This window comes from Lithobates pipiens, unplaced genomic scaffold (genome assembly GCF_037356315.1).
Source record: "Lithobates pipiens isolate NorthernLeopardFrog02 unplaced genomic scaffold, aLitPip1_a1.2 Scaffold_3, whole genome shotgun sequence".
Classification (NCBI taxonomy): domain Eukaryota; kingdom Metazoa; phylum Chordata; class Amphibia; order Anura; family Ranidae; genus Lithobates; species Lithobates pipiens.
In genome coordinates this window covers 80,585,596-80,603,995 of record NW_027507790.1, presented here as the reverse complement: position 1 = coordinate 80,603,995, position 18,400 = coordinate 80,585,596, and the positions used below count along the sequence as shown (strand labels likewise).

The window sequence follows — 18,400 nt, the reverse complement described above, 5'->3', positions numbered from 1 at the left end:
AAATACAACTATGAAGCTGTTCTTGCCCATATTGCCTAATATTTTATGTTTTTTTTTTAAATGCGCATTTCCTCTTTCTTATAAATACCCCTGTTACTTTTGTTTCTGTATGTATCTATAGTGCCACACAAGGTGAAAGCTTGCTCATATTTGAAGGTACCTGACTGTTGTCAACTAAGGTGTGAATTATGACACTCGGCCCATCTGTGCCGTCTATTTACATCCATAACCCGATTTGGCATATTGTTTCTTTACATGCTTCAGCTTAGTGACCATTGGTCGCTCAAGTTTGATGCATTCTTTAACAGATGCTTTGATGCACATGCTGATTAGCTGCTGACTACTGTCGAACAGGACTGACTATAGATGGATCACCATTCAGCCGATCCCTGCTGAACTAGACAAATTTCGATCCATCTACATAGGTAAATTACTACAATGTAGAACAGGGATATGCAATTAGTGGACCTCCAGCTGTTGCAAAACTACAAGTCCTATCATGCCTCTGCTTCTCTGTATCATGCTTGTGGCTGTCAGAGTCTTGCTATGCCTCATGGGACTTGTAGTTCTGCAACAGCTGGAGGTCTGCTAATTGCATATCCCTGTTGTAGAAGAAAGTCAGCAGGTTATAATGTGTATATATAGCTCAGACTTTTCTTTAGCTCTGGATAGAGTAAAACCCTATCCTAAAGTGGTTCTAAAGGCAGAAGGTTGTTTATCTTAATGCATTATATGCATTAAGATAAACAACCTTCTGTGTGCTGCTCCCCCCTCAGCCCCCCTAATACTTAAGTGAGTCCCATCTCGATCCAGTGATGTTGAACGAAAGACTTGGCTGTTTGTCTCTCCCTCCTGTTTGGCTGAGACACAGCAGTGGGCAACATTGGCTCCCGCTGCTGTCAATCAAAGTCAGTGAGCCAATGAGGAAAGAGGGAGCGGAGCGAGCCATGGCTCCGTGTCTGAATGGACACACAGAGCAGCGGCTCGGGTGCCCCCATAGCCAGCTGCATGCTGAGGGGGTACTCAGCAGGAGCAAGGGGCCAGGAGCACTGGCAAGGGAACAGAGGAGAGGAGCATCTGGGCTGCTCTGTGCAATACCACTGCACAGAACAGGCAAGGGAAAACATGTTTGTTAGTTTTATACAAATAAAAAAAACTTTAGTCTCAGTGTAAAACCCCTACTGGATTTTTTTTTTATTTCTATCGGTTTTCCAGTACTTCCTATGACTTCCTGTCCCACAGATGCAAGAGGAAGTTAGAGGAAATCTCTCAAAATAGGGAGAATTCACCTCTTAGGCATTTGTCCCTGGAACAGGTCTCCACATTTGAAGACTTCACTTTACCTCTTATTCTGGGGACAACTCTAAAATTGTATATTTCCCATCATTTTCTTTCTTGATGATGGTATTCACCAGTGCAAATAGAGAACATAGCAATAAAAAAAATTCACTCTATCCAAAAAATACAAGGTTTTGCCTAAAGATAAACTTTAAACCAGGGCTGAACAAAATCACATGAAATACAGGTGCCGGTCCTACTATTTCAGGAGCTAGAATGTATAGTTTAGGCAGAACTAACGTTTTTTTTTTTACAAGTAAAAAAAAAAAGTGCACATGCATACTTGCAAATCTGTGTTACATTTTGAATTATCCAAGTTTCATATTGTCCATATGACAGCTTGTAAAGACTTCATCGATACTAGCGTGAGGTGATGAGGACAGTATTACCATCTGGGTGATGTGCAGTGGCGGCTGGTGTTTTTTTTTGGGTGGTGGCAAACAATCCACCCGCGGTGGCAGCTTCTCTCCAGGCTGCGGGCTTGTCTCAGTTCCTGAGCGTCTCCTCCTGGTGGCCAATCCGATCGGATCTCCTTTCGGCCAGTTGGGTGACAGGTCCCCTGACCCGCTTCCTGATTGGCCAGGAGGAAAATCAATGTTACAAAAGCGAATATTCATTCGCTGTTGTCACACAACTGGGTGGGCTTTGGAGTGCTGGAGTGCCCACCGAGCCCACCCTTTTTTGAAACCTATTAGAGCCTCTGGCTCTAATTACATGCTTCAAACCCCCCCCATTGGACCCCATGCGTCTGGTGCCCTGCATGTCGATCAGGGGGCCTGACGCATGGATATGGGGGGCTGCGCCCATGCTCCCCTAATGGACAGGTCGCCACTGGTGATGTGCTGCATTTGTTCCCTCCCTGGAAGTACTCTGTAATAACCAGGCATGTGACAGGGTGAGTTAAAAGTTTTGTGAGGGGCTGCATTGTTCTACGCAGTGATAGTCTTTGCCTCTTATGCAAATATAGGAGCATAATGACATTTTTTTTTTTTTTTTTTGCTTTTGAACTTTTCTATTGAATTTTTTTTAGCGTTTAATATACAAAACAACAATACCAAAGAAAAGGGAAAAAAAAGAAAATCTGGAAAAAAAGACAAAACAGTACGTTTCATAAACATATCTCACTAATGCATGTAAGATAATTGACAAAATATGTCACTTCAGCCCCATATGCCAGTACACAAAATCAAGCCATATATCATAGCATTACATAAAAAATAATAATAAATAAAAAAAAAAAACTCCAGAAACACATATGGATGAGTAGTAACACAAATAGAATGTCATAAAATTAGGTAACGGCATAAACCAGCAATCGATAAACAGCAAGTCAGAGGGATCATATTTTATAGAATTTTTGTACACAACCCCTATGTTGGAATGCTAATTTTTCGCTAATTTTTTTCTTTCAAGAGTTTTTTGAACCATATTATGCCATTGAAAAATTGTTGGTGGATAGGGGACAACCAATTCTGGACTATTTGTTTTCGAGCTACAAAAAAGTAAATGTATGGCCATTAATCTAAGGATTGGGGATAATGATGACATAACTATATGGAGCTATGAACTGCATATGACCTTGGGGCTATGCAGCCAAAATATCTGAAACCAACAGGTCCTGCTAGTATGCCCACACAAGAGCTGGGGGACCTGCTGGATAAGCCGAAAGACACATAGAGGGGAATTTATTAAAACCGGTGCAGACAGAATCTGGAGCAGCTGTACAAAGGCAACCAGTCAGCTTCTATCTTTCATTTTTGATGCTTATCTGAACAAGCTAAAGAAAGAAGCTTATTAGTTGCCATGCACAACAGCTTCAAATTCCGTCTGCTCCCGTTTTGATAAGTTTCCCCCCATAGTTTTGCAAGTGTGCATGCATGCACCATTTTTAACTTGCAATTATTGAGTGTTTGCTTTAAGAAGAAACAACAAATTTAGTTCTGCTTTTAGGGAGTCGAGGGCAAAAGATTCCATAGCTATTTGGTTTCAGTTTTTTTCAGCCCTCGCTACAACATTGTTCATCATCTTTACCTGTATAAATAGGTTAATGGAGTTTGATATATTTAAAAAAGATATAAAATTAACTTTCTACGTTGTGCATTGCATACATATAATTCTAGTTTCTTTCACTGACAGGTAGCCCTTCTCGACACAGTATATCAGAGTGGAGAATGCAAAGCATCGCCAGGGATTCAGATGAGAGCTCAGATGATGAGTTTTTTGATGCTCATGGTGAGTACTCCAGCATCCTTTTGTTACCCAAAACGGTTATTCTACATTTTATTTCAATAAGGGGTTACAGTTTGGTTGCAAATGTTATCAGATCATACTGTATGTAAATTACACATCTATTAACACTTTTTCTGCCAGGAATGTATTAAGTATATCATGTCTGTTTCTGTCCTCAACAGCGATAGGTGCATCAGTTATATCACAACCCTTAATGGGTTTTATGGGTTCTGCAGAAATGAGCTGCTGTGTAGAAGGAACTCCGAAATGCTGCACATGTCCTTGTTCTTCTACAGGAAGACACTTGAAGTGTCTGACTACTCAAAAAACCGCTTATACTAAAATTATCAACTGTAAACACAGCACAGGTGTCTTTTAAATACAATAATAATATTAAAGTGGTTGTAAACCTCAGTCATGAAATCTGAACAAAGCACATTCAGTATATCTCGAGTGTTTACTTCTGTCTCCAAAGTTCTAAGTGTCCTTTCTCTCTGGTGCTTCGTTCCTCTGTTATCAGCATGTGTCACTTCTGAGAATTTTTCCTGACAAATGAGATAAGTTTGTGATGGGGAGGGAGCTCAGCACACAGCTTGTCTATTCTGAACACAGCTTTGTATTCCTCCTTAACCACTTAAGCCCCGGACCATTTGGCTGGCCGAAGACCAGAGCACTTTTGGCAATTTGGCACTGTGTCGCTTTAACTGACAATTACACAGTCGTGTGATGTGGCTCCCAAACAAAATCATCATCCTTTTTTTTCCCACAAATAGAGCTTTCTTTTGGTGGTATTTGATCAGCTCTACAGTTTTTATTTTTAGCGCTATAAACAAAACAAAAATGACTATTTTGAAAAAAAAATGCATTTTTTTTACCTTTTGCTATAATAAATATCCCCAAAAAACATATAAAAAAAACATTTTTTCCCCTAAGTTTAGGCCATCAAGTATTCTTCTACATATTTTTGGTAAAAAAACACGAAGCTCCCGTGAGCATGATCACGCAAGTCCCTCTTCAAGGGCAACGTACAGGTACGCGATTCTGCCTGTACGTGCCCTTCTGCCGCAGTATATCTGTGCGAGGCGGTCAGGAAGCGGTTAAGTCCTGTGCAGTGTGGGGAGGGGTATGTGTCCCTTTCCTCCACCCCTCCTGTGATACTGACAGATGCAGAATGATTTTATCACAATTGTGCACTTTTGAAGGTACTGTATGTAGAGAAGAGAAGACTGCAGATAAACAAGTAAAACTTATGTAGGATGATTTGTGTCATCTCTGTGTATCACATAAAGCTTCACTTCACTGGGTATATGAGAAGGTTACAACCACTTTAACCACTTCCAGCCTAGGCCAATTCTGGCATTTTATATATATAGAATAAAATGGTGTTTGTTGCAATTTATGTAATTTTTCAAACAATTTCTTTGGAAAAAACATACTTTAATAAATTTGAATGCAAAAAAACACAATATATAACCCAATTTGTGGTACAATATAAAAGATGATGATACCTGGGGTTCAACGGGCAGGCCCTCAAAGCCTTCAACCTGGAAGCAGAATGGTAGATTGCACCGCAAGACAGAAGGTCTGTGTGATCTGAAAGAGGCAAAGGGGAGTCTGCTAGAAGCCGGAGTATGTCCGAGTACCAAACCCTCCTGGGCCAGGTGATGCGAGAAAGATCACTGGAAAAAAAAAGCATCCATCACTTAAGGAAACTAGCAAAAATTGAGGATAATGATCAGTGGGAGGGCTATATAGGGATCCTTCTGTTTGCCTGTGTTCAATAACCCGAACATAGCAACGTATAACCCAGTCTTCTGAAACTGTTGCTTAAGACAATGCCTGTGTCCTGTACTGTAAGATCAAGAAATAAACTTTTTAGCTATAGATACTTTGTAGCTGCAACTTTAGCATGGAGCAATTTAGCTTGCAAGTTACTCAGCCCGTATACAGTGTTATGCCATGTACACACGACCGGACTTTCCGGCAGACTTTCCGAATGAACAGACTTGGACACACACAATCACACCGAGCCTGATGGATTTGACTGTGATGACGTACAACCGGACTAGAATAAGGAAGTTTGTAGCCAATAGCTGCCTTAGCGTTGGTTTTCGTCTGTCGGACTAGTATACAGACGAACCGATTTTTCGACCGGACTCGAGTCCATCAGAAAGATTTGAAACATGTTCTAAATCTAAAGTCCATCTGATTTTTTGACAGCAAAGGTCCGATGAAGCCCACACACAATCAAATTGTCTGATGGTTTCGTTCCGTCGGACCTTTGCTGTCGAAAAGTCCGGTCTTGTGTACACGGCATTATAGTCTAAAATGGTTTCTTAGATATTTAGTTATAGCATGCTTTGACTGTGTGAAGTTCAGGTTGCTTGGGGTATTCTCAGGGAAATTCTCATTAAAAAGCATGTCCAGATATTTTACTTTGTCTTTTTTATTCCTTGCCATCCTTGTGTTTAGAAGATTTGTCAGACAATGAGGAAATGCTACCAAAAGAAATCACAAAATGGAGCTCGAATGACTTCATGGACAAAATTGAGACAGCTGAATCTGATGAACTGCAAGGTGAGTGTAAGATTTCCATGTGTATGAGCTGCAATTGGCTAAGGCATACAGTAAATGTTGAAACTAATAGATAATATGTACAGTGCCTTGAAAAAGTATTTGTAGCGATGCCCCCGTAGGAGCTGCTGAGTCTACTCGCCCACCTGTCACCCAGCCCAGCCCAGCATTCACTTCCCAGGCACTTTTGAGACAATAAACAGTCCATGTGATTGTTTTGTATTTTTATTGCGGGATTTGAACTTGGATATGGATAGGAATATATGGGATGCCTGGTAGAATGAACAATTAGTTGATTGTATATCAATCAGTTGGGACAACTGTACACTTAGCTACTTCAGTCTCCTGCAGCACATCTCTTGCTTGCTGACTGTTACTCTCTCTATCTCTCTAGAACATCACTTAACCCCAGGCACAGCTAGCATGTGGTTAGGCCAAACTCTGACTCAGTCATGTCTCAGCAACTGCCTTTTGCAGGCAGGGACTGCGAGTCCCCTTTGATATAGCAAAAATAGGATAGGAAGTCTTTAGTGCTAGCTGTCCTGTGGTGGACTGCTGCTCCCAGTAACTCCTCTTCAGGCCCTGCCAGCCCTCCTGGCTCCAGCTGCCTGACTTCACTGCCTGTGACATTGCAATCCTCACTGGCTCCACACCCAGCTCTGACTGTTTCCTCTCAGTCCTCTCTGGCATTCCCATGTCACTCACCAACCCTCCTGGCTGCAAACCGGTGGTTCCCTCCTGAAGACTTGCCCGGCAGTACTAGCTCCCGCTGTCCTCTCTGACTCCTCTCTGCGCCTCCTGTTTAAAAGAAATTCTGGTTCTGGATGGCCATCCTTGGTTAATTCAGCAAGCCACTTTGAACCCTCTGTACCGGAGGCCCCCCAAAATACAGGAAGCAAACAAGATGTATATTCATAGGGTCTCTGGGGATTGGTCAGGGCTCCCTGAGACACCCCAGACAGCTGCTTCCCACTTCCCCACCTCTCTTCTAGAATCCTCTAGAAGAAAAGGGGAGGTGACAGTGGAGTGATGCTGTCTGTGAGTCACCAGCCTACTCTGAGCCACTCCCAGCCCACACAGATCAAAACAAATCTGGCCCTTATGGAAGAGTGATAAGACGAAAGCCATTGTTGAAAGAAAGCCATAAGAAGTTCTGTTTGAAGTTTGCGAGAAGCCATGTGGGGGAACACAGCAAACATGTGAAAGAAAGTGCTCTTGTCAGATGAGACCAAAATCAAACTTTTTGGCCAAAAAGCAAAACACTATGTGTGGCAGAAAACTAACACTGCACATCACCCTGAACATATCATCCCCACCATGAAGTGTGGTGGCAGCATCATGTTGTGGGGATGCTTTTCTTCAGCAAGGATAGGGAAGCTGGTCAGAGTTGATGGGAAGATGGATGGAGCCAAATACAGAACAATCTTGGAAGAAAACCTGTTAGAGTCTGCAAAAGACGTGAGACTGGAGCAGATGTTCACCTTCCAGCAGGACAACGACCCTAAACATACAGCCAGAGCTACAATGGAATGGTTTAGATCAAAGCATATTCATGTGCTAAAATGGTACAGTCAAAGTCAAACTTAAATCCAATTGAGAATTTGTGGCAAGATTTGAAAATTGCTGTTCACAGTTCTCCATCCAATCTGATAGAGCTTGAGCTATTTTGCAAAGAATAATGGGAAAAAATGTCACTCTCTAGATGTGTAAAGCTGGTAGAGACATCCCCAAAAAGACTTACAGCTATAATTGCAGCGAAAGGTGGTTCAACAAAATATTGACTCAGGGGGCTGAATACAAATGCACGCCACATATTTATTTGTAAAAAATATGTGAAAACCGTTTATCATTTTTAAACATATTGTATGTCATTCTATAACTAATTGTACACACGGGGGTATATTTAAAGTCCCAACATCCATTCTACCTCCATGCATTTATCATTTTCCTTCCACTTCACAATTATGTGCCACTTTGTGTTGGTCTATCACATAAAATCCCAATAAAACACATTTATGTTTTTGGTTGTAACGTGACAAAATGTGGAAAATCTCAAATCGTATGAATACCTTTTCAAGGCACTGTAAATGTGTAAATACCGTATTTATCGGCGTATAACACGCACCCCAAGTTTAGGAGGGAATTTTAAGGAAAAAAACTTTTAGGAGGGAAGTTTAAGGTAAAAAACGTACATTTAAATGCCCATCAATGCAGCCTTATCAGTGTCTATCTGCAGCCTTGTCCATCATTGCAGCCTTGTCCAGTGTCCATCTGCAGCCTTTTGTCATTGCAGCCTTGCCCAGTGTCCATCTGCAGCCTTGCCTTTGCAGCCTTGTCCAGTGCCTTTGCAGCCTTGCCAGTCTCTTTGCAGCATTGCCCAGCCACTAATCATTTAAAATTGGTGCTGATCTCCGCTGACTGTGAGTGGAGAGGAGTGAGCATCGCCGACATACAGAAAGCAGAGTGGACTCGGCTAGACTCGGCTCTGCTCACAGTCAGGGGCGGGACTACGAGAGGAGCCAAGTCTAGCCGAGTACACTCGGCTTTCTGTATGTCGCCAGCGCTTGCTCCTCTCCTCACAATCAGCGGAGATCGTCCGTGATCGGCGTATAACATGCACCCACGATTTTCCCCTGATTTAAGGGGGAAAAGGTGCGTGTTGTACGCCAATAAATGCGTTAAGTAAAACCGTTCATCTCGTGCTTAGATTTCACATCTGTATTGTTTAGTCTCCTAGTCCCATTCAGTCTGTAGGCTGAATAATTGTCACAGGATATATTGACATGGTAGGAAAGCAGAACAACAATGAAATGCTATATTGTTTTATTTTGAAAATCCTCATAGTTTATAAATTAGATTAAAAAGTGGCTGTGCCAAATACTAATGTGTAAGTTATTCACGTTTAAGTGTAGACCTTTTGGCTGCTAGTGAAAAACAACATTCAGGTAAAAGTGATATGAAAGTGGTATGAATAAGTTGTAGTGATGATGTTAGGTTACAACAGAATATTGTTTACACAGGTAATATTCAGCATTTATCCATTTCATTTGAGGGTCCTATAATTGCAAGTGTACCAGGGACAGCTAACCAAAATCAGTGCTCAAATAGCTCTGCTTATGATTCCAATTGCAAGATAGAGTACTGATACCTTAAGCCACAACTGTGACGGCACTGTGCTAATATTAGCTGAAGGAGTAGAATTTGTAATCTCATACAGAATAATTTGATTATAATTTAAAAAAAATATTAGAAAGTTCATGACAACTTTTATTTCTGTAATAATTTTTCCTTTGTTTTCTTTGCCTTTAGATGATTCCTATCATGAACCAGCAGAATATACTGGCAGTTCCAGTGTGGAAGGATTAAGTATAATGGAGGTATGTGATGTGACGTAAATGTCTTTGTAACACATGAGCTTGATGGGACTGAATATTGGACTTAATAGTGGCTAAGAATCCACTGCACTGTCAATAAACTGCCCACCCCTAGTACAAAACTCTTTGGCCATGCGCTTGTCAGTGTGACGGGTGCAGTGGCCAGGGACGGAGCACACTGCGGAAAGAGTGCAAATCCAGATATATAAGATGGTCAGTCTACCGTCCGCACAGAGAGAACATTTACAAAAATGAAAAAAGTTCATGAAATGAAACGTTCAAAGCACCAATCTTAAAGATTGTGAATGATCCTAAAGCATAAAGATGTTCTTGTTTATTCCACAGATAATATTCATATCCACCACGCCAATTATTCCAATGAAAAACATACTCACCACAGGGAGTTGTCTAGTTAAGTAAGTATTATGTGGTACATGAATGGAGCACAAACACCATCACTTTTGGTGCTTGGCCCAGACGAAATTGTAAGGGGTGTCTGACACCTTTTATGAATTCCCCACCTATATTTTTGACAAGTCTGTAAACTTAAAATAATATTAAACCCTGATCATTTTTAAGTTTAACATACTGAGCACAATAAAATTAACATTCCCCAGTAAAGGGATTTGCAGTTTACAACTTTTAGTGCTGCTGGCTCCTGCTGTCTCAGTGGTGCTTCCCTGTACTTCCTATCTTCAGTTAAAATCAGACAGTGCAGTCTCCAGACAGTCTTTTAGCTTGGAGGTGGGAGCATGGGAGTGCCTTGCCATCCTAAGCTATGGAGTTGTTTCTTTCTATTGATGCACGCAGTGTAGCGAGACACAGCTGCTGAACGTGCTTAAAATACTGAGGGTTCAATATCACTTATAGTTGTAGCTGCTGAGGCTACTATTTATTAGGATCTGGGAATCTTTATATGAAACAACTGTGCTTAACTTTAATATTTCTTGTGATATCCTTTTGTAAAGAGGTTCATGAGAAACTTTATAGTTCATAGGAGCAGCATGTAGATGCTTGAGACTGATCTTGTGGAATCAGAAACTAGCAGTGTCAGAGGAAAGGTCAAACAGGGCAGCCTCCATACTTACTTACCACAAGATTTTGGTAAGCAAGTGGTTACATACTGTTCTCCAGTTTACCTCAGCAAATGCCCCCTTCTTACAGCATCTCTTCATTCTGACCTCCGACCCTCCCCAAAGCCTCTTCTAATCAGCATCAGCTCACCTCCCCACCTGTAGTACTTCACATCCCTCAGCGGCAACTGAACTACTGTTTTTTTTTTTAAATCAAAAGGCTTTTATTGTAAGAAAAGCAAAAGGCACTTCCAATACAGATATGCAAATCTACAGTCCATACATATATAAGGAGTATTTATTTAATCTTTATACTGTATCTTATATAAATTCTCCTTGCATCCTCCATATTTCCCTTTGCTGAAACCTCAAAAAAGAAAGAAAAACTTAACAATGACAGTGTACTCTTCTTCTGATATGACCCGTATCTGTGTACACTCCATAACAAAAGCATCTTGGTCACTGCTTCTCGCCATAATGTGTGTCAGCTATTGCTTGCCTCATTAAACTGTAAGCTCATCTTACCAGAGCCAATAATATTGTAGCAGCCTGTTGAGGACAAGTTGTGGAGGAGCTACCTCGGGGGCGCCCAGCCAACATTGCCATATTTTTTCAAACTTCTTAGGAGACTTTCTATGATAAGTTATTTTTTCTTGAATAAGAATGTTTGTAACTGCTTGGATCCATTGTTTGCTCGTCGGAAACCTGGCTAGACAGCCAATACCTCACTATAAGCTTTCTAAATAAAGTAATCTAATAAGAGCAAGGTATACCGGAGAGGAGTACAAGTCCTCGTCCAGACCGCCCAGCAAGCACACCAAGGGATCCACTGACAGTTGAACCTGATAGATATTATTAATGTTCCTGATGACATTATTCCAATATCTAACAAGCTTGGGACATTTCCAGAACATAGGTATGAGGTCTCCCGGGTGAGCCTGACACCTAGGACATATGGGTGAGTCTCGTCTTTCCCATTGGTGTAACTGTACCGGAGTCCTATACACGCTATGTAAAATAAACAGCTGCAATAATTTTTGTGCTGCAGACACTGACACTAGGGGCCCCGCTGCTAGTATTTGCTCCTATTGTTCTCCATCAATTGGACCAATGTCTCTTTCCCACTTCTCCCTGAAAGGCAGAAGATCAGGCACCTGTATATGAGTCAACAGTTGTGTAAAGATTTTAGGCCTAAATCATCAACAATTTGATACAGATATTTAACTCCTGCAGCCTCCCACCATGTATAACCACTAAGTTTGGCTATCTTGGTGTAAAATCTATTCTGCCCATCTCCATATGGGATAAGGCAGAGTAGGTCGTATGAGGATTAATAAGTAAATCTCTAGAGGGATTCGGTACATTGGGCAGATTCCATCCTGTGAAATGTTGTAGTTGTGCAGCGAAAAAAATACGTTTGATCATGAGGGACTGCCATTCCTCCTTGATCCTTAGGGTACTGTAGGGTAGTTAGTTTTATCCGGGCCACCTTGTTTTTCCAAATTAAGGTTCTAAACTGGGAGTCTATACATTGGAACCAGTACTTGGGTATCCAGACCAGGGGCATTGTGAAGTATATACAACAATTGTGGGGTCCAGATCATCTTAGTTAAATTAGCTCTTCCTGTGACTGTTGATGGCAATTTACACCAAGTTATACACTTGTTTTTAAATGTTTGTAGTAATGGTTTTATGTTATTAAGAGTTATATAGTACTTAGGGTCTTTTGTCACTACTATTCCCAAATACCTAAACGATGTGACTACCTGTATCTGGGGCACACTATCAGGCAGAGCCATGGGCAGCTCATCCAGCGGGAGGAGCACCGATTTGTGCCAGTTAATGGCAAAGCCAGAGAACTCGCCAAACAACTCGATGAGCTGTGTGGCAGCAATTAAGGAACCAGCTGTATCCCCCAGATACAATAGTGCATCATCGGCTGAAAGCGATATTTTTATCTTCCCTTTGTGCTCTGCTCTGATCATAGGGCTCCAATGCCAGGGCAAAGAACAGGGGTGACAATGGACACCCTTGTCTAATACCTCGAAACAATGGAAAGTCCTCTGATAGGGAGTCATTTATTTAAGCCTTGCTGCTGATGCTGCATATAGGAGTTTTATCCAGGATATAAACCCTTCCCTTAATCCGAATCTAGCCAGTGCTGCCCACAGATCCTTCCACAAAAGCTTTGGCAGCATTGAGGGAGAAAACTGCTCTATTTCCTGGGTTCTCTACTGGAATTTGCATATTCAGGAAGAGCCTCCTGATGTTCAATGCTGTAGATCGTCCTGGGATAAAGCCAGACTGGTCTATATGTACGAATCCAGAAATAACCCTTGCGATTCTAGTTGCCAGCACTCAGGCCAGTAGCTTGGCATTTGAGTTGAGCAGCGAAATGGGTCTGTACGAGTCAGGCTGTAGAGGGTCCTTGCCCAGTTTTGGAAGCACCACTAACTGAACTACTGTTTGATTGCCCATTGATAAAACAGGGCCTTAGCACTAGATGAGTGTGCTGATCTAGGAAGTGGAGAGGAAATAGTAGAAGAAATGTAGATTTGTTTAATCGGGTAATGCGCTTAGGAATGGTGACATTACAGTGCTTCATATTTACTATGGAGGCATTGAGGCTCCCCTTTTGTGTCAGGGGCTACAAGACTGCATGGTGCATATTGAGTTAGATGTGTTACTGATAGAGACCTAAGAGATTAAATGTATGAAATATCAACTTTGGGTAATTTAGACTTTAGAATATTACAGTTATTAGGTAAAATAAAAGATGATAGTTTGTCTATACCACTGTCATGTGAATAGTAAAGAAACTTTGAACTATAGAAGATTTTGGGCTCTAAACTGAGTATTCTTTTCAGCTATTAACAACAGACAACAGATTTGCTATAAAGGGTTTAACCTTGCACTACTTTTATCTAAATCTAAAAAAATATACAAAGTTTTGTTATTAGGTATCCTGGGGATAGTAATGACTTATTAAACATTCAGTGCAGGTGAATCACTCATTGTCATTTAAAACAGATGCACCAAGAAGATTCACCTTCAGTGAAGTGAAGTGTTACAAGTTCTTTTTAAGGTTAATAAGCTTTGGGTGATGTTAAAGGTCCTATTTTTTTTTTTTTTGAAAATTCCCTTTTTTAATTTTTAGAGATAAAGGTCAAGTGTTAGGGTTAGGTTAAAGTTAGGGGCAGGGTAACAGTGCCAAAATTCCAACACAAAGAACTACCAGCGGCAAATTCATGATGCCAAAAAACAATGTATTGTAAAATCATTGACTGCCACTAGACACTTATTAAAAACTAAGTCTGGCCATACATGGCCTGATCCCAACCTGTGACAGTGAGACAAATATTAAACCCTGTAGGACTTCCCTAATAAAAAGACATTTAGAATGATATTTATTTCTGCACAAGCCACATTCAATCCAATACACTCCATGTAGGGAAGAAAAGTATGTTTTTGGCACGTTTGCAGCTAGGCCATTTTGGCTGAATCATGAAGGTGGTATAGGCATGTTCCGAGACAGGCACATTTTTAACTTTTCACCTCCTTATTTCCCTGTGAGTTTTTTGCCAGTCCTAAACACCATGTATAGCTAGCCTTAAGCTCGCCATAGATGTATCAAAATTTGGCCAGTTCAGCTGGAACCGTCCAAATTTTGATCCATCTATGGCCATTCCCATTCAAGAGGAGTCGACCTAATGATCAACTCTTTTGAAGCCAGTCGATTGAAGCACTGATCCGTGTATTCTAGCAGTGGAGAAGTTTTGCTGTCAAAATACTTTAGTCCTTTATCCACCTTGAATGCATGGATGGGGGAATCCATTTGTTTGTTTTTTTGTTTTCGGTCCCTTCTTACCCTGCTAAAATAGTAGAGGGCAGTTCTGATTGAGATGCAGTTTAGAAGGTGAGTAAGTAATCAAGCACATCAAGAAACATTCTGGAATACAGATGACCATCTTAAAGTGGGTCTAAAGGCAAAAGGTTTTGTTTTGTTTTTTACAGTAATGCATTCTCTGGTAAAAAAAAAAACCTTTTAATAGCATCTCCCCCACCAACACTTACCTGGGTCTTCTCTCAATTCAATGCTGTCCCATCTTCAGTAGCTCTTCTTCCTAATTCCTGTACTCATAGGAGGCTCTGATGGCAGCGGCTCCTGCTGCTGTCAGTCAAATCCTGTGAGGAGGAGGTGGGGCCAAGCGGAGCTGTGCCTCAATGGACGCACACAGCCTGGCTTGGGAGTGTCCCTCACACAGGGGGGTGGGGGGGGGCACCAGAAGAGGAGGTTCACATTTCACAGATCAGGTAAGTATAACCTCTTTTTTTATTTTAGAAAAAAATAAGGTTTGCAACTGCTTCAACCAATAGTTTTTACTTGTGTGATTTTACCAAAAATGTTACAATGTTATCTGAGCTAGCAAATTACTGTTTCTCTCTAGAGAGAATCAGAGTCCGTTATAAGAAAATAATAATTTACTTGTATCTGGTCAAGATCATGATTTGTCAAGAGTAACATAGAGTGACTGGCTATGTTTTCTCAGCCCTCTGGGTATTTACTACTCAGAACCATACTTGGCTGTATAAAAGGGAATTCAGATGACTTCCTGGGAGTACAGAATATTAGTATTTTTTATGTACTGGAATCAATAATTTAAATAAGTTGTGCTTATTTGTGCTTTTTGTGAAGTCAGTTGCAACCCAGCAACTTGCAACTGGACCACTGAGATATAGTGCTGCTGAGCTTGTCACTTTCCAGGCACAGATCTATACTTCCTGCCACCTAGGACAAGGGTCTTGTGCTACTCTACTACCCCAACAACTGCTTGGTATTGGTATCATACCAACAAGATCAGATGCCATAGCCACACAACATGCACAAAGTCTGTGGGTAGAAAGGGCTAAAATAGATAGTCTGCCCACTCTGCCTCATTACACCTAGATCCACCCTCAAGAAGAGCAGAATAGACTTTCATCTTTTATTCTGCTAGCAGAGTACAAGGACAGACAGCAACATTTTGTGGAACAATAACGACCAAGATGAATTGGTCTGCCAGGTGAGACATCAGTATCAGACCTTTTATTTTACATTGTTCTGTTCCTGACAGCTAGCAAAATGATTTGTGTATGTATTCACTCCTTGTAGCCATGGCCTATGCTGGCTATGCAGAAGTCTCACCCTGACTGCTCTATCACCTGGCAAGCCTATATGGATTAGTGAATTTGAAGCCTTTCTGGTCTTGTTCCACATACATTCCTAAAGTTGAATTAAAGACCATACCTTTTATTTTTAAATCTTGAATAAAGCAAAGGATGGTTATAACCTCTATCAATTTTTTTGTGCCATCTTTTTCCAATTGGGGAGATATCTTTTTGCTTTCTGTCCTATAGTGAAAACAGGAATTGAGAAGCAATCCCTCCAAAGGTTTTCACCAAGGTCAGCAGAACTAAGGTACCCGTTGAAATCTTTCCCCTCTATTACTATTTTGGTGACCACTGGAACATAGGGATTTTCTATAGCTTTCAATTCTAAGGTCTTACACATTTACAGGCCACTCTGGTCTGGTCATGTGATTTCCCCTGTGTCAGCCAGCTGTGCTGCAGGGGAGCGGAGAGAGCACTTTGACAACGACTAGTAAAGCCTGGAGTGGTGATGTCAATTAAAGGCTTCAATGGCCTATTCATTGTCGGCATCCCTTCCTCTACCCTGCAGCTGTGCTGGCTGACGCAGGGGAGCTGGATTACATGGCCAGACAGAAGCGGCCTGAAAAAGGGAAGGATATATACATACAAGTTGGTTAACATAGGTGTTCGGTGGGGGGGGGGGGGCAGTTTTATTAGGTGTAAGACGGGAATTAACTTTAAAGGACAAGTTCAGCCTGAGCTCATTTGCCTGGGCTTCTCCTAAGAGTTACAGTGGAATTCGTTTTACACGCCTGTGACCCGTTTTCATCAGAGAGCGGTCTGAAGTCGGTTCTCTGCTGACGTCACCAATATCAGTCCAGGCACCACATCATCCCGACTCTGGAAGCCTGGATCTGCCAGGTGCCTGGACTGATAGCCCTCTCAGCGAGCCACTGAGACAGCCATTCTGCCCCCTCCACAGCTCAGCGCTCCAGTGAGCGTAGAGGAGCAGAGCAGGAGAGCTGCTGATTGACAGGCAGCAGCTCTCTGCTTGGGGAGCCCAGAGAACTGATCCATCAGAGATGTTCAATCGCTCGGTTCTCAGTGCAGAGACACCGGGGGGACAGATGACCACCTAGGTACGTATACATCTGCAATAACCCCCAGACCTATACCTCTCTTTTAAAGAAAAATACTTTTTTTAGTTTTGGATAAAATAAGGAAGGGTTAGAAATATTTTCAGGATTTTATTGCTGCCTGTGACCCCACTGAGGAAAATGTAACACTTCCTGTTGCAGGCGGAATAATGCAGACAGGAAGTGAACCCAAATTAAATATCTCCCCAAAGGGTGACAGGCAGTTTTTAGCCTTTTTCAAAGTTCATCTGTGTTTTATATACAGTTGTGCCCATAAGTTTACATACCATGGCAGATTTTATGATTTCTTGGCCATTTTACAGAGAATATGAATGATAACACAAAAACTTTTCTTTCATTCATGGTTAGTGTTTGACTGAAGCCATTTATTATCAATCAACTGTGTTTAACCACTTCAGATCCGCGCTATTGCCAAATGACGGCATTAGCGCGGACCTACATTTCCGGGACTACGTCTATTGACGTCGTCCCGGTTACGAGCGGCCTGCGCGCCCCCTGAGGAGCGCGCGCGGCGCGCTCTGTGATCGGCGAGTCCGTGAGACTCGCCTGATCACCGATCCGTGTAAGGGGTCGATCCCGACCCCTTATCACGTGATCAGCTGTCAGCCAATGACAGCTGATCATGTGATAAAACGGAGCCGGTAACCGGCTAGTATTCCTCCTCGCGCTGTCAGCGCGAGGAGAAAAAAAAAAGCCGATCGCCGGCGGCCGTGTTCGGGACATCAGTCCCGATCACGGCCAGCAATTCAAGCGGACACCTGCCCCCTGCCAGTGCCCACCTGCCACCCGCAGTGCCATCCTGAAATAAAGTAAGTGCCCCCCTGTCAGTGCCACCCAGCAGTGCCCATAGTGCCCACAGTGCCACCCAGCAGTGCCCACAGTGCCACCCAGCAGTGCCCACAGTGCCACCCAGCAGTGCCACCCACAGTGCCACCCAAAATCTGCCTCAAAGGTGCTGCACCCCAGTGCCGCCCATCAGTGCCCAGCAGTGCCGCCCATCAGTGCCCAGCAGTGCCGCCCAGCAGTGCCACCTATCAGAGCCACCTATCAGTGCCACCTATCAGTGCCCATCAGTCCCATCTATCTGTGGTACCTATCAGTGCCCATCCGTGCCACCCATCCGTGCCACTTATCCGTGCCACCCATCCGTGCCATCTTATCTGTGCCCATCTTTGCCCATCAGTGCCGCCTTATCTGTGCCCATCGGTGCCGCCTTATCTGTGCCTATTAGTGCCGCCTTAACTATGCCTATCAGTGCCCACCAGTGCAGCCTATCAGTGCCCACCAATGCAGCCCATCAGTGCCCACCAATGCAGCCCATCAGTGCCCACCAATGCAGCCTATCAGTGCCGCCTAATCAGCGCACTTCAATGAAGGAGAAAAATGACCCGTTTGCAAAATTTTATAACAAACTATTAAAACATGATTTTTTATTTTATTTATTTTTGCATCTTTTTTTGTTTGTTTAGCAAAAAATAAAACTCCGAGCTGTAACTAAATACCACCAAAAGAAAGCTCTATTTGT

At 42.3% G+C, this 18,400-nt stretch overlaps 1 protein-coding gene across 21 annotated transcripts in view; it reads left to right on the top strand.

Moving 5' to 3' along the window:
* PITPNM2 (phosphatidylinositol transfer protein membrane associated 2) overlaps positions 1–18,400 on the top strand; it is a 451,974-nt gene that overhangs the window by 306,372 nt on the left and 127,202 nt on the right. For 20 of the 21 annotated variants that reach the window (XM_077461889.1, XM_077461887.1, XM_077461892.1 and 17 more), the window contains 3 exons: positions 3,475–3,570; positions 6,040–6,144; positions 9,451–9,518. In XM_077461889.1, the coding sequence (XP_077318015.1) occupies positions 3,475–3,570; positions 6,040–6,144; positions 9,451–9,518 (269 nt within the window). The remainder of the gene's footprint in view (positions 1–3,474; positions 3,571–6,039; positions 6,145–9,450; positions 9,519–18,400) is intronic. The other variant, XM_077461884.1, reaches the window with a different exon arrangement.